The 13336-nt window shown below is 41.6% G+C and overlaps 1 protein-coding gene across 3 annotated transcripts in view; it reads left to right on the top strand.

Moving 5' to 3' along the window:
- Caf1-105 (chromatin assembly factor 1, p105 subunit) overlaps nt 1–13336 on the top strand; it is a 92225-nt gene that overhangs the window by 35716 nt on the left and 43173 nt on the right. For all 3 annotated transcript variants that reach the window (XM_076198929.1, XM_076198927.1, XM_076198928.1), the window contains exons 8-10: nt 1074–1179; nt 5742–5911; nt 9124–9396. In XM_076198929.1, coding sequence (XP_076055044.1) covers nt 1074–1179; nt 5742–5911; nt 9124–9396 — 549 coding nt within the window. The remainder of the gene's footprint in view (nt 1–1073; nt 1180–5741; nt 5912–9123; nt 9397–13336) is intronic.

The raw sequence follows: 13336 nt of genomic DNA, 5'->3' as shown, positions 1-13336 counted from the left end.
GCATCTCTCAGGAGACAGAGGAAAAGCAGATACTGGTTTCATGGAGTCCCCAGACATAAGCCCCACTAAAAAAAAAAAAAAAACTCCCATATTTGCATTCAGGACACCATCCAGCAGTGAAAAAAAAATACTAGCACATTAGCCCCACATTTGAATCCCCACATCAGTTAAAAACCACACTGCCATACATTCAGGACACCATCCAGCAGTGATAAAATACCAGCACATAAGAGGCCCAGCTATAGATTCAAACTAATCTACAGTTGCTGTAACTACCACACAGGACACAGAGAATCTCATGCTACAGTGTCCCACTCAATCAATCCCAAGACAACAAAACTATACAACTTCCCTTAGTGACATATGGCCCCACCCAGAGGCAATTGTTGGGTATCTGTGGGCTGTGCATCTCCCGCAAGAGACACCAGGGACAACATACCGATTGACTGATGGTGTGAGGACTAGACCCATTAATACACCCACACAAGAACACATTGACATTGAAATCACTAATCAAATTCTTCAAGACAGACCACCAAATGTAACACCCCCCCAGATATCATCCCCATAGAAAAATCCCCGTCAAGAGAAGTAAGAACCATTAGCATGGTTCCATTCAGGATATCATCCAGCTTTAAAACAATATCAACACAGAATCTAACTGTCCTATACACTACCACCACACAGAAGACGTGGAGCACTTCATTCTACAAAACCCTACACCAACAATTCTTGGACAACATTATTGCTTCCCATGGTGATTTTTGGGTCCACTCGATGGCTATAGTTGGTTACCTGGGGGCTCTGGGTCTCTTCCTAGAGAGACCTGTGGCAACAGATTGACAGACACTGATCTATAGATAAGCATCACTACTCTTAGTTTTATTCTGGCTAGAGTACATAATTAGCTTGGAAGAGCCTACTTTCATTAGAGTTAAAGGAAATAAGTAGGCCTATGACTTTAAAACTTATGATGATAAAGAATGTCTTCCATATGCTTTACATTTTAATTGATGTTAAAGTTGAAATAGACCTTGTATGTTTATTTAGTTTATCTTTTAATTTTGTTTCAGGCCTGTGATGTTCCTACCGTCTAATGATAAATATGCAATAGCTTCAAAATATTGTCCAATTCTTTTTGAGTTGAAACCCCTCCCAAAAGAATATGATGAAGAGAGTGTAAGTATGGGCTTTCTTTTGTGACAATATAAAAACTGTTGTGTGGATGGAGTGAACTTCATAGGAAGACCAAGAGTGAGGGGAATGGACAAGGTGAAGGAGGCATTGGATACAAGAGGATTGTCTGTTGAGCAAGGAAGAGAGAGTATAAAAAATAATAGTTAATGGAAAGGGGTTTTAAATGGAGAAAGGAATTAAGTGGACTATAATTTTTCCAGAGCAGCTTAGGTGTGTGTAGTGAGGGGGGTTCCATATAATGATTCCATAGGAGGATTTCTGCATCTTGGGCCCCCCTGTAGAAGTGTTATGCTTCTTATTGAATTGGCAGGGGCAGGTGTAGCTGGGGACTAGGCTGAATATTCATACAGGAAGTAGTTGGAAGATGAAATTGTTTTGGACTGATGTAAGTTAGCAGTATACTTTGAATTGACCACCCATTTGTGAGGATAGAAAGGGCTTTTAGTATATATGTATACCTAGAGTTTCATTGATTCAGAACCCACAGCAGATGGCAACAGTCTTTAAGACCTCTCATGTTTACTTCAGGAAGAAACTGAACTGATTCTCCATTATTTACTAAATTTTATTATATAGGAAAGGAACAATATTTGTTGGGTCCTGTCATCTACTCTCTAATTTATCATACCTAGCTTCTAATTCATGTACAGTACCCTCCTAGTGTATATCCTTGTTTTCCAATTATCATGTTTAGATTTAAATTCAAGTACTGTCCAGCTTAGGACACCTAAGCTATTCTAAGTACAGGAATACCTCGCTATATGACCGAGTGTGGTCACCCAGTACTAAAAAGAATATAAGGAAAATTGAGAGAATCCAGAGAGCAATTACGAAGATGGCCCCAACACTATCAGAATTGTTATATGAAAACAGATTGTCAAAAATAGAATTACCAGCTCTGGAACAAAGGAGAGAAGAGGGTGACTTGTTGAACATCTACAGAATTATGAGAGGTATAGAGGTCCTTGATACACACATATACCAAAGCCTTTTTCCTCCCATACAAGGGAGGTAGCCAAAAAACAAAGGCATAAAAAACACTCCCACCCATTCCATCCCCAACATACTCCACCCTCTTCCCTCCCTCTTATCTTGGCACCTCCTGGATGACAGGTCATCCCTGCATCTTGCCCACTGCCCTGGGTCAGAAGCAGTGTCAAAAGACACAGCACATCCACAGCAAGACTGCTTCATTAAATTGGCACCCACCCCCTTCTCCGTCTCTTCAAGCAAAAAAGGAGAAGAATGGGAGATATCCCTTTGGGCTGTATCAATTTATTTCTCACACATACTCCCCCATCCCCTTCCCACTCCCCCTAATGCATTACAGCATCATCCATACACAACCATTCTCCATTCACCCTTATCTTCTGTCTTCTCCCATCCTTCCATAACAGACTTTCCTCTCTTTCCCAATGCCCCTTTTACTCATCCATCCATCCATCTCATCCTAGCTTGCCCCCTCATGTTCACTCCTTCCTCCTCTGCCTTCCACACCTCTTTTACTAGTCTTCACACATTCTTTCAGTGTGTGTGTCCGAACCATCCCAATACTCTTTCATCAACCCTATCTCCCAACCCTCTTTCCACCCCCATTCTCCTCCTCACCTCCTCATTTCTCATTCTACCCAGCCTAGTAACTCCTGTCATACTTCTCAGGTACTTCATCTCAAACACATTCAAACTCCTCTTCCTTATGTTCCATGTTTCTGTCCCATTCAGTGCTGTTGGCACATTCGTTTCTTCATACAGTCTCCTCATAGCATCCATTCCCAAATGTCTATTTCTCATTACACTTTTTACTCCTCCAAGGCATTTACTCGCTTCTCTCAATCTACATTGTACCTCCAGTCTTCCCTTTCCCACCACATTCTCACCCAAGTATCTAAAACTATCCACTTCCTCCAGTCTCTCTCCCTTAATACTCACTTCCAGTCTGTTGCCACTTTCTCCCCTTGTACATCTTATCACCTTACTTTTACCCACATTTATCTTCAACTTCCTTCTTTTGCACACCTTCCCAAACTCTGTCACTAACTTCCTCACTCCCTCCTCTGATCCTGCTACAAGCATAGTGTCATCAGCAAACAACAACTGGCTTATCTCCCACTTTTCTCCATTTTCTTTAACCATCTTAATCCCTGACCCACCACCCTTGCATTTACCTCTTGCACTACCCCATCCATGTATAAATTAAACAGCCAGGGTGACATAACACATTCTTGACAAAGTCCCACCTTTACCTCAAACAACTCACTCTCTCCATTTCTAATCCTAACACAGGCACTACTACTCTCATAAAAACTCTTGACTGTTCGTAAAAGCTGACCTCCTGTCCCATATATTTGTAATACCTCCCACAGTGCCTTCCTGTCAACCCTGTCATAAGCCTTTTCCAAGTCCAGGTGAGTTAGGGGGCCACACATCAGGCGCAACAAAGTCAAGGAAATCGTCAGAGAGCCATTTCTGAGATTTTCTAGAGGTGTGACATGTTGCAGAGTCCTATTGCCACACACAGGGTCTACCAGCAGCCACTTCCTCTATCCACGGCTTCACATGGGCCTCTAGGATGTCGATGTATACTTCGGTGTTCACCCTGAGACCCGGGGGAAAGAAGAATGGGGAGATGACTTGGCCCTCCCTGCAGACTACCCCAAACACTATGACAGTTGCAGGAAACTTGGTTTTCATGACTCTCGGCACATCCTTGGGACAAACAGCCAACCGCCTGTTATTCTGAGAGTTGTGGGTCAAGTCCTGGCACAAGTTCTTTTCATCTGAAAAGGATCAAACCATGTTCTCCAGAGGGTGCTTCAGTTTGTTGAGAATCTTCTTGCTCTTCTTGAAGTGGTTCTCCTTTTCCGTTAAACATCTGTCCACCCGTGCCTGTTACCATTTCTTCTCTACTTTACTCACCTCCCCTTCCTCTTTTAACTTTCTTCCAAAACATCTTTTTATTACTTTTGTAATTTTATGTCATACTCCTCTGATATTTTACATCTACTCTCCTTTTTGCCTCCTTTATATTTTGTTTTGCTTCTATTCTTGAAGTACATACATACATATACCAAAGGTTTTTTCCCCCTTACACAGGGGGTAGCCAAAAAGAAAAAGGCATAGAAATCACTCCCACTCATTTCATTTCCCATATATTCCACTCCCCTCCACCCTTCTCCCTCTCTCATATCTTGGCACCGCCTGGATGACAGGTCATCCCTGTATCCTGTCCACTGCCCTGGGTCAGAAGCAGTGTCGCAAGACAGAGCACATCCACAGCAAGGCCACTTCATAAATTCGCCGACCCCCCCTCTCCGTCCCCTCATGCAGGAAAGGAGAAAGCAGGGGAGAAATCCCTTCGGGCTGTGTCAATTTTTTTCTCATACATACTTCGTCACCCCCCCATCCCCCACCCACACCCCCTCATGCATCACAGCATCATCTATACACAACCCTTCTCCATTCACTCCTATCTTCTGTCCTCTCCCGTCCTTCCTTTACAGACATTCTTCTCTTTTGTAAAGCCCCTTTCACCCCATCCATCCATCTCATCCTAGGACGCCCCCTCATATTCACTCCTTCCACCTCCGCCTTCCATACTTCTTTTACTAATTTCTTCACTCATTCTTTCCATATGTCCAAACCATCCTAATACTCTTTCATCAACCCTATCTCCCAGCTCCTTTTCCATCCCTGTTCTCCTCCTCACCTCCTCATTTCTCACTCTAGCCTAGTAACCCCTATCATACTTCTCAGACACCTCATCTCAAACACATTCAAACTCTTTCTTCCTCTCTCATGTTCCATGTTTCTGCCCCGTACATTGCTGTTGGCACAATCACTCTTTCATATAACCTCCTCTTAGCATCCATTACCAGATGATTATTTCTCATTACACTTTTTTTTTAAGTAGAGACAGAAAAATAAAAATGCAGTTTTTTTTTTTCTGGAGATTTCTCAGTCAGCATGTGAAGAAACAGTTTTGAAAAAGGCAGGAAGGAGATATAGCACAGTAAACACTACAAAAATAAGTAATATATATATATATACTAATGTAAATGGTTTCCTATCAACAAAGAGATAAATGATTACTTGAGGGTAAATCCTGACCACATGACAAATTTGTTTGTGTGTCTGTCAATCTCAGGATGTTGAAAGTGTGAAAGATGTATATCAAAATAATCTGTTTCATGTCTGCAACAAGAGGAAATTGAGTGGAATGTCATCTCTTAGTGATGAAAGTTAAGAAAATCCCTAGAAAATTAATAGTAAAAAAAGTTTCCTCAAGTCTCACTAAGTGGAAAACCTACAGCCCCACAACAGCTGGAGTAGTCACTGGTTGTCGGTTCTCCATGTGTGAAAAGGTGTAAGAAATACAGTCTGGAAACTGAATGTCAGCTGCTCAGGGCTCCACCTCTAGCTGGAGGTAAGGACACTGACATGTTTTAAAAATAGGCAGCTTTTCTGTATGTCTTGCAGGACCATCACTTCAAAGTGCAACATGTTTATTCTTTTAGAGTTACATTTGTTTGTCTCTTTGTCTACAGGAAGAAACTGAAGAACCTTGGCAAAGATATGCCAACCTGTTTAACCTCCCCTACAGAATGGTGTGTGCAATAGCAACAGAAAATGCAGTTCTCTTCTATGACACCCAGCAGCCCATTCCCTTCGCAAAAATTTCTAATTTCCATTACACAAGACTGAGTGATTTAGCATGGTATGTATGATTTAGAATTTATTGTACTTTGTTCTTTGTCTCTCAATCTACAGTTTAACACCACCCCAACTCTTTCGTTTCCTGCCACATGTGACCCCCAAATGCTTAAAATGGTTCAGTTCCTTGAGCCTCTCTCTATTAAGACTTACCTCCAACTTACTGCCATCCTCTGCCCTTGCATATCTCATCACTTTACCCACATTTACCTTCAACTTTCTCCTATTGCATACCTTTCCAAACTCCTTTCCCCCCTCTGACCCTGCCACAAGCAGTGTCATCCACAAACAACAACCGGCTCACCTCCCACTTCTCTCCATTATCTTTAACAATCTCCAGTCCCCTACCCCACCCTTACATTTACCTCCCATACAACCCCATCCATTGAACATCCCTGATGACATGGTGCAGCCCCTCCTCAAATGTATTGTATTACTGCAACTCTTCGATATAATACATTATCAAGATCATATGTGAGTAGGCTAATGTAAAAGATATATAAACTGCAGTGCATTCAGTAAAGTATAAATATTTGAGTACAGTGCATGTTAGGTGGTTGTCCTCTGCTGAATGAGCTGTGGTTCACAGCGGCTCACTCATAGGCTATCAGTGTACACAACATGAGCTAGACTGCATACCCAAAAGTAGCAACCAAGAGTTACGGATCAGAGCACCAACGGCAGCAGCCAATCAGTGCACAGTACTTGAGTTGGTCAGGCCTCCTTGAGCCTTGTGTGCTGGTATATAAGGGCCAACAGAACCTATCAGGAGTAATTAGCTCAAAACCCAACAAAGAACATATCCACCTCTCCCAGTATCCATCTCCCTCTTGCCACTTCCCCAGAGCCACATTCATCACCTTGGAACTTCTCCATTTCTCCCAGCTGCATGACACATGAACATTTAGCTCAGCAGCCATCTCATTCCACACCTGGAACAACCAGTCACTCCCTTTGGCATCCAACACCTGGTGAATCATCATATTCAAGCCACCATCCCATGGGCCACATATTACTACATACATACATATACCAAAGGCTCCTTCCCCCTTAATACTCCCAGTAATCATCCTGTACTTGCTTGAAAAGTACCAGTGTAGTCCTCACCTGCTCACTTCTGCAACATGTGGAACAGACTCCTAGCCTTTATCTGGATGGTTATAAGGCTTAGGAGGATGGGTTTCTAAATTTGGTCTTTAATCCACAGCATCAGTAATTTCTCCATTTTGTGAATAGGTCCTTGTTTGGTAAGTATCATTAATTTCATTGGTGCTGATCCTATTATAGCTTCCTGTATGCTCTCCTTATCCTTCAGGATTAAGGAAATAGTGGAGTGAGAGATGCAGGTCCTGTGCTATGATGTTCAACTTTTTTACCTTCTTGAAATTGCTTGACAGCCGTCATTTTCAGCTCCAAATGAGTAGTGTTCTTTTTCTTGGTATATCAGGAGAAGCACCAATCTTTTTTACAACATTAAGTGGTAAATGTTGAAACTTGATTGATTGTATAGTGTAAGCACAAGATACACATGGGACCATAGCTGATATAAGAGTACAGCACCATTGGCACTGGCAGGAAATGGTTGATTTAGCAAATTATATTACACTGAGCCAACAGAACTTGTTGAAAATATTTCATAATTTTTTATACTGCATGATAATTTGTTGGCCACCGGCTCTACGCAGGTGGCACCGATCCCCAAGAGGAGCTACGCCTACCTTGGGGAGTACCACTGCATGATAATAACTCAAAGTGGTTGTAAGTCAATAACTAGCTATATTATTTTTTAACCATTACTTTTTTCTTTAACAGCTAATACAGATTTAAGACAATGTATTAGTTTTAATTAATAGTATAATGTTTTGTTGTAATAGCTACGCTCGTGGTGTCCCACCTTTGCATCTTGCCGTGTCTAATTTGCTCTTAAATTCATGAATGTTTTTGCACACACTATTTTTTCATCCAGCTTGTTCCAAGTGTTCACCACTCTGTGTGGAAAACTGTTCTTCTTCAGATCTCTTCTATAACTATGTTTTTTGAGTTTCTTTCCATGTCCTCTTGTGTTTCTCTTGTCCCAATTTAACAAGTCCTCTCTATCAAGTATTTCTGTGCCCTTCATGATTCTATAGATGGTCAGTAGGTCGCCTCTCTCTCTCTCTTCTTTGTTCCAAAGTCTGTAACTCCAATTTAACCAGTCTCTCCTCATATGACAAGTTGGAAAATGCAGGAGCCATTTTTGTGGGTATATCTGGATTCTTTCAATTTTCTCTATATTCTTTTTGGTACTGGTGACCACAATGTCGCTGCATATTCTAGTGTGTGTGTGTATGTATATATATATATGTATATATATATATATCCCTAGTTTACCTAGTTGTATTTTGCAGGAAGGGGGGCTATGCTCATGGTGTCCCGCCTTTGTGTCTCGCAGTGTCTAGTTTGCTTTTAAACTCATGAATGGTTTTTGCACATACTATTTCATTATCCAGATTGTTCCAAGTGTCCAGTACTCTATGTGGAAAACTGTTTTTCTTCAGTTCTCTTCTGTAGCTATGTTTTTTTTTTGCATGTCCTCTTGTGTTTCTCTTGTCCCAGTTTAGTAAGTCCTCTGTGTGTGTGTGTGTGTGTGTATATATATATATATATATATATGTGTGTGTGTGTGTATGTATGTATTTTTTATGTATTGTATTTTCTTCTATTTATTTATTTACTTATTTATTATTTTTCTTCTCATGGGCAACTTAAGCAGTAAGATTGTATTGTCTTTTCAATATTTGCTAGTTAGAAAAATGTGATTAAGGTGGTACTGCCTTTATCAATTTTTCAAAAGCCTGGGGGCTAAAAATGTATACCTACTAATTGTATTAATTCATGAAGATCTCAGAGAGAATCATCTCTGCCATCTTCAAAACATAAAACTACCCACACCTCCATCTATGTGCAACCACAAGGGGCTGACACTTGGTTTCCATATTAGTTCCAAGTTCTCTCTTCCTGCTCATGTAAGCTGGGCTTGATTCAGAGACCAAATGTCAGGGGCTGGGTGTTGATGGATTTTGAAGTAAGATGGCAGGGAAATTATTCTGATATCCACTTTGATAACTACAGGTACCCATTATCTGCCTCTCCCACATGTACATAACAGACAACAATCTGAATCTGAAGGCAACAAATACTATTATTATTTAAGTGTCTTATGCTCTTATATTGCAGGTCAGATGATGGAAGAATACTAGTGGTCTCCTCAACAGATGGTTATTGCTCTCTTATATCATTTGCTGAAGGTGAGCTTGGAACTCCATATAAGGCCAAAACAAGTGAATGTCCAACAGAGAAGGTCATAAAGTTAACAAAATCAACTCCAGATGAAAAACAAGAAGAATCAAGGCTGCCACAAGAGGTGAATTCAGAAAGTAGTTCAGCAGCAACAGCTAAGAGTGAAACTGTGGTCGCTAAACCTATTGCTGTGAAGAGAATAAATGAAAAGTAAGTAAAGATTTATATTGCCATTTATCATGTGAAGGACATATTTGGTTAAGCAAGATTCTTGCTATTTGTTTTTTGATGTCAGTATTAAGTCATCAATATCCCCATCTAGGGTATTGGCTGCATGTTATTGTGGAGTTAAAAGCTGCCAAGTAGCATGCAGCTGATACTTTAGGGTCTATATGGGGCGCCCCTACAGACCATAGCCACACATCATTTTGCCTGTGGTAGAGGAAATCTCTATTCACTGAGAAATGAAGCTACTTTATTATACTGCAACTGTTCTTCCATTATGCTGCCCCCCACTCTTGTTACTGTCCTGTACCATTTCTCTGAATATTCATTTTCTTGTTTTGCCGAATCCTGTGGTGGGGGATAAGAGTACTGCCCCCAAGTCTTTCCACATGAGTCATATGAGGCAACGAAAATGGTACGGGGATAGGACTAGGCATCCTTCTCCTTGTAGCTCCAAAAGGGACATTCCTAAAAAAAAAATAGTAAAGATATAAAAGGATCTGGGAGGAATTCTCCAACCATTACCCTAAGGTTTGGGTCTTTTAATGTATGTGGATGTGGTACAGATGAGAGTAAAAGGGAAGAAATGGCAGTTTGTGAGGAGAAAGATGGATGTGTTGGCATTTAGTAAAACTAAGCTGAAAGGGAGGGGCATGTGTGAGTTTGGAAGTATAGTTGGGAGGTTCTCAGGAGTAGAGGATGAGGGAGAGAAGGGGTGGCTATACTGGTAAGTGAAGAGATAGGTATTCGTGTACTGGAGTGGAAGGAGGTTTCTTCAAGGTTAATGTGGATGAAGGTGAAGCTGGGAAGGGAAATTGGGTTTTTGTAAGTGCATATGGGCCTGGTAGTGACAAGAGTGAAGAGGAGCTTTTTGGATGGATTCAAATGAGTGCATAGAGGGATTAGGGAGAAATGTCAATGTAGTGATATTGGGAGACCTTAACACAAGGATAGGAAATGAACCAATAGATGGAGTTGTTGGGAAGTGTGGAGTTCCAGGAATGAATCATAGTGGAGAGTTGATGGTGGAGATGTGTCTAGAGAGTTGATGTTAGGAAATACAGTGTTAAAAAGTCAAGCATAAGTACACATGGGAGAGGGTGGTGGATGGAAGGGTGGTAGATAGTGTTTTGATGGATTATGTAGTGGTAACCAGGAGTATAATAGGAAGAGTTAAGGATGTACATGTTCTAAGGGGAGAGAGTGGGGGAATATCAGATCATTTTTTGGTGGAAGGTAAGTTGAGAGTGGAGGATTGATGGAGAAAGGGGAAAATGACAGAAGGTAGGGAGTTGCTTAGAGTGAACTGCTTAAATGAGAAAGAAAAGAACAAATACAAGAATAAGCTGAGACAGGAGTGGGAGTGAGTGAAGGACAGAGTAGAACTGGGAGAGGAGAAGGAATGGGGATAGTTCAAGGAGGGAGTCACAAGGTGTGCAAAGATGGTGTGTGTAACAAGGAGGATAGGAGGAAATAGAAGGAAGTGTAGTGAGTGGTGGGATGAGGAAGCAAAGAAGGTTGTAGAAGAGAAGTGAGCTTTCACAGATTGATTACAAAATAGGATGAGAGAATCATATGAGAGGTAGAAAGAAAAGAGGTGTAAAGCATAAGATGAAGGAGGCAAAGAGGAGAGCAAATGTGAAATGGGGTAAGAGTATGACAGAAAATTTTGAAATTAATGAAATGTTCTGGGGAAAAAATTTAAAAGAGGAAGAGGCAAATCAAGTAGAGAAGAAAAGGTAAAAGGTGCAGATGGAGAGATGATAGTGGAAGAGAAGGCAGTGAGAGGAAGGTGGTCAGAGTATTTTAGGGAGGGAAAGGTAGTTGCAGTGGGAAGTGCTAAGAAAATGACCGTGACGAGTGCGGAAAATAGAGGAGAAATAAGGAAAGATGAAGTGAAGGCAATTGTTATGATGAGACCAGCTAAGGCACCTGGGTTGGATGGATGTCATGCAGAATATCAGAGAAAAGGAGGTACAGTGATGGTTGACTGGCTGGTGAGGTTATTTAATGTTTAAGAGAGAGTAGAGTGCTGGAGGACTAGAGGAGTGCCTGTATAGTTTCACTTTATATGGGAAAAGGGGATAAGTGTGAGTGTAGTAGTTTCAGAAGGATCAGCTTGTTTAGTGTAGTTGGGAAGGCTTATGGGAGAGTCTTGATTGAGAGGATTAGGAGAGGAACAGAGGGAGTAATTGGTGAGGAACAGTGTGGGTTTAGGACAAAAAGGGGTTGAGTAGATAAGATTTTTGTGGTAAGAGATATGTGAGACAGCTATAGGAAAAGGTAAGGATGTCTTTTGGGCTTTTATGGATCTGGAAAAGGCTTATGACAGGGTAGACAGGAAGGCACTGTGGGAGGTATTGCAGATATATGGGATAGGAGGGAAGCTGTTAAGGGCAGTCAAGAATTTTTACGAGAGTAGTAGATCTTGTGTTAGGATTAGAATTAGAGAGTGAGTTGTTTGAGGTAAAAGTGGGACATCATCAGGAATGTGTTATGTCACCCTGGCTGTTCAATTTATACATGAATGCAGTGGTGGAAGAGGTAAATGCAAGGGTAATGGGTCAGGAATTTGGAGATGGTTAAAGAAAATAGAGAAAAGTGGGAGATAAGCTAGTTGTTGTTCGTTGACGTTACTGCACTTGTAGCAGGATCAGAGGAGGGATTGAGGAAGTTAGTGACAAAGTTTGGGGAGGTGTGCAAAAGAAGGAAGTTGAAGATAAATGTGTGTAAAAGTAAGGTGATGAGATGTACAAGGGGAGAAAGTGTTTACAGACTGGAAGTAAGTATTAAGGGAGAAAGACTGGAGGAAGTGGGTTGATATAGATACTTGGGTGCAAATTTGGTGGGAAAGGGAGAAGTGGAGGTAGAATGTAGATTGAGAGAAGTAAGTAAATACCTTGGTGGATTAAAAAGTGTAATGAGCAATAGACATTTGGGAATGGATGCTAGGAGGAGATTGTATGAAAGAGCGATTGTGCCAACAGCACTGTATGGGGCAGAAACATGGAACGTAAGAGAGGAAGAGAGGAGTTTGAATGTGTTTGAGATAAGGTGCCTGAGAAATATGATAGGGGTTACTAGGGTGGGTAGAGTGAGAAATGAGGAGGAGAATGGGGGAGGAAATTGAGTTGGGAGATAGGGTTGATGAAAGAGTATTGGGATGGTTTGGATACATGGAAAGAATGAGTGAAGAAAGACTAGTAAAAGAGGTGTGGAAGGAGTGAACATGAGGGGGCAACCTAGGATGAGATGGATGGATGGGGTAAAAGGGGCTTTGGGGAAGAGGGGAATGTCTGTTGAGGAAGGAAGGGAGAGGGCAGAAGATAGTGGTGAATGGAGAATGGTTGTGTGTGGATGATGGTGTGATGCATAATGGGGAGTGCGGGGGTATGTGTGAGAATTAATTGATGCAGCTCGAAGGGATTTCTCCCTGTCCTCTTTTCTGCATCAGGGGACAGAGAGGGGGAGCTGTCACTGATTTAATGAAGCAGCCTTGCTATAGATGTGCTGTGTCATGCAACCCTGCTTCTGACCCAGGGCAGTGGGCAAGATGTAGGGATGACCCCGTCATCCAAGAAATGCCAAGGTAAGAGGAGAGAAGGGGGTGGATGGGAGTGGAGTATGTTGGGGATGGAATGGGTGGGAGTGGTTTTTATGCCTTTGTTTTTTGGCTGCCTCCCTTGTAAGGGGGAAAAAGCCTTTGGTATATGTATGTATATTGCTTACTAGGTCATCCGGATAGACTGCAACTCCGGCAAATTTTTGGCTAGCTGGTCCAAGATTTGCAGGAAATATCTAGTAGCAGACTTGATACTGAATGGTAGCTATTTCCAGAAAAGAACACTTATACTTAGGGTGTATTTGGGCCCAGCTTAATTTGGTTGTACACACTGACAGAGGTGAGTGGAGAATGGTTGTATAT

This window comes from Oratosquilla oratoria, chromosome 15 (genome assembly GCF_046742065.1).
Source record: "Oratosquilla oratoria isolate Oo_2021 chromosome 15, ASM4674206v1, whole genome shotgun sequence".
NCBI lineage: Eukaryota > Metazoa > Arthropoda > Malacostraca > Stomatopoda > Squillidae > Oratosquilla > Oratosquilla oratoria.
The sequence above is the reverse complement of the archived record's forward strand: the minus strand, read 5'-3'. Positions and strand labels throughout refer to the sequence as shown.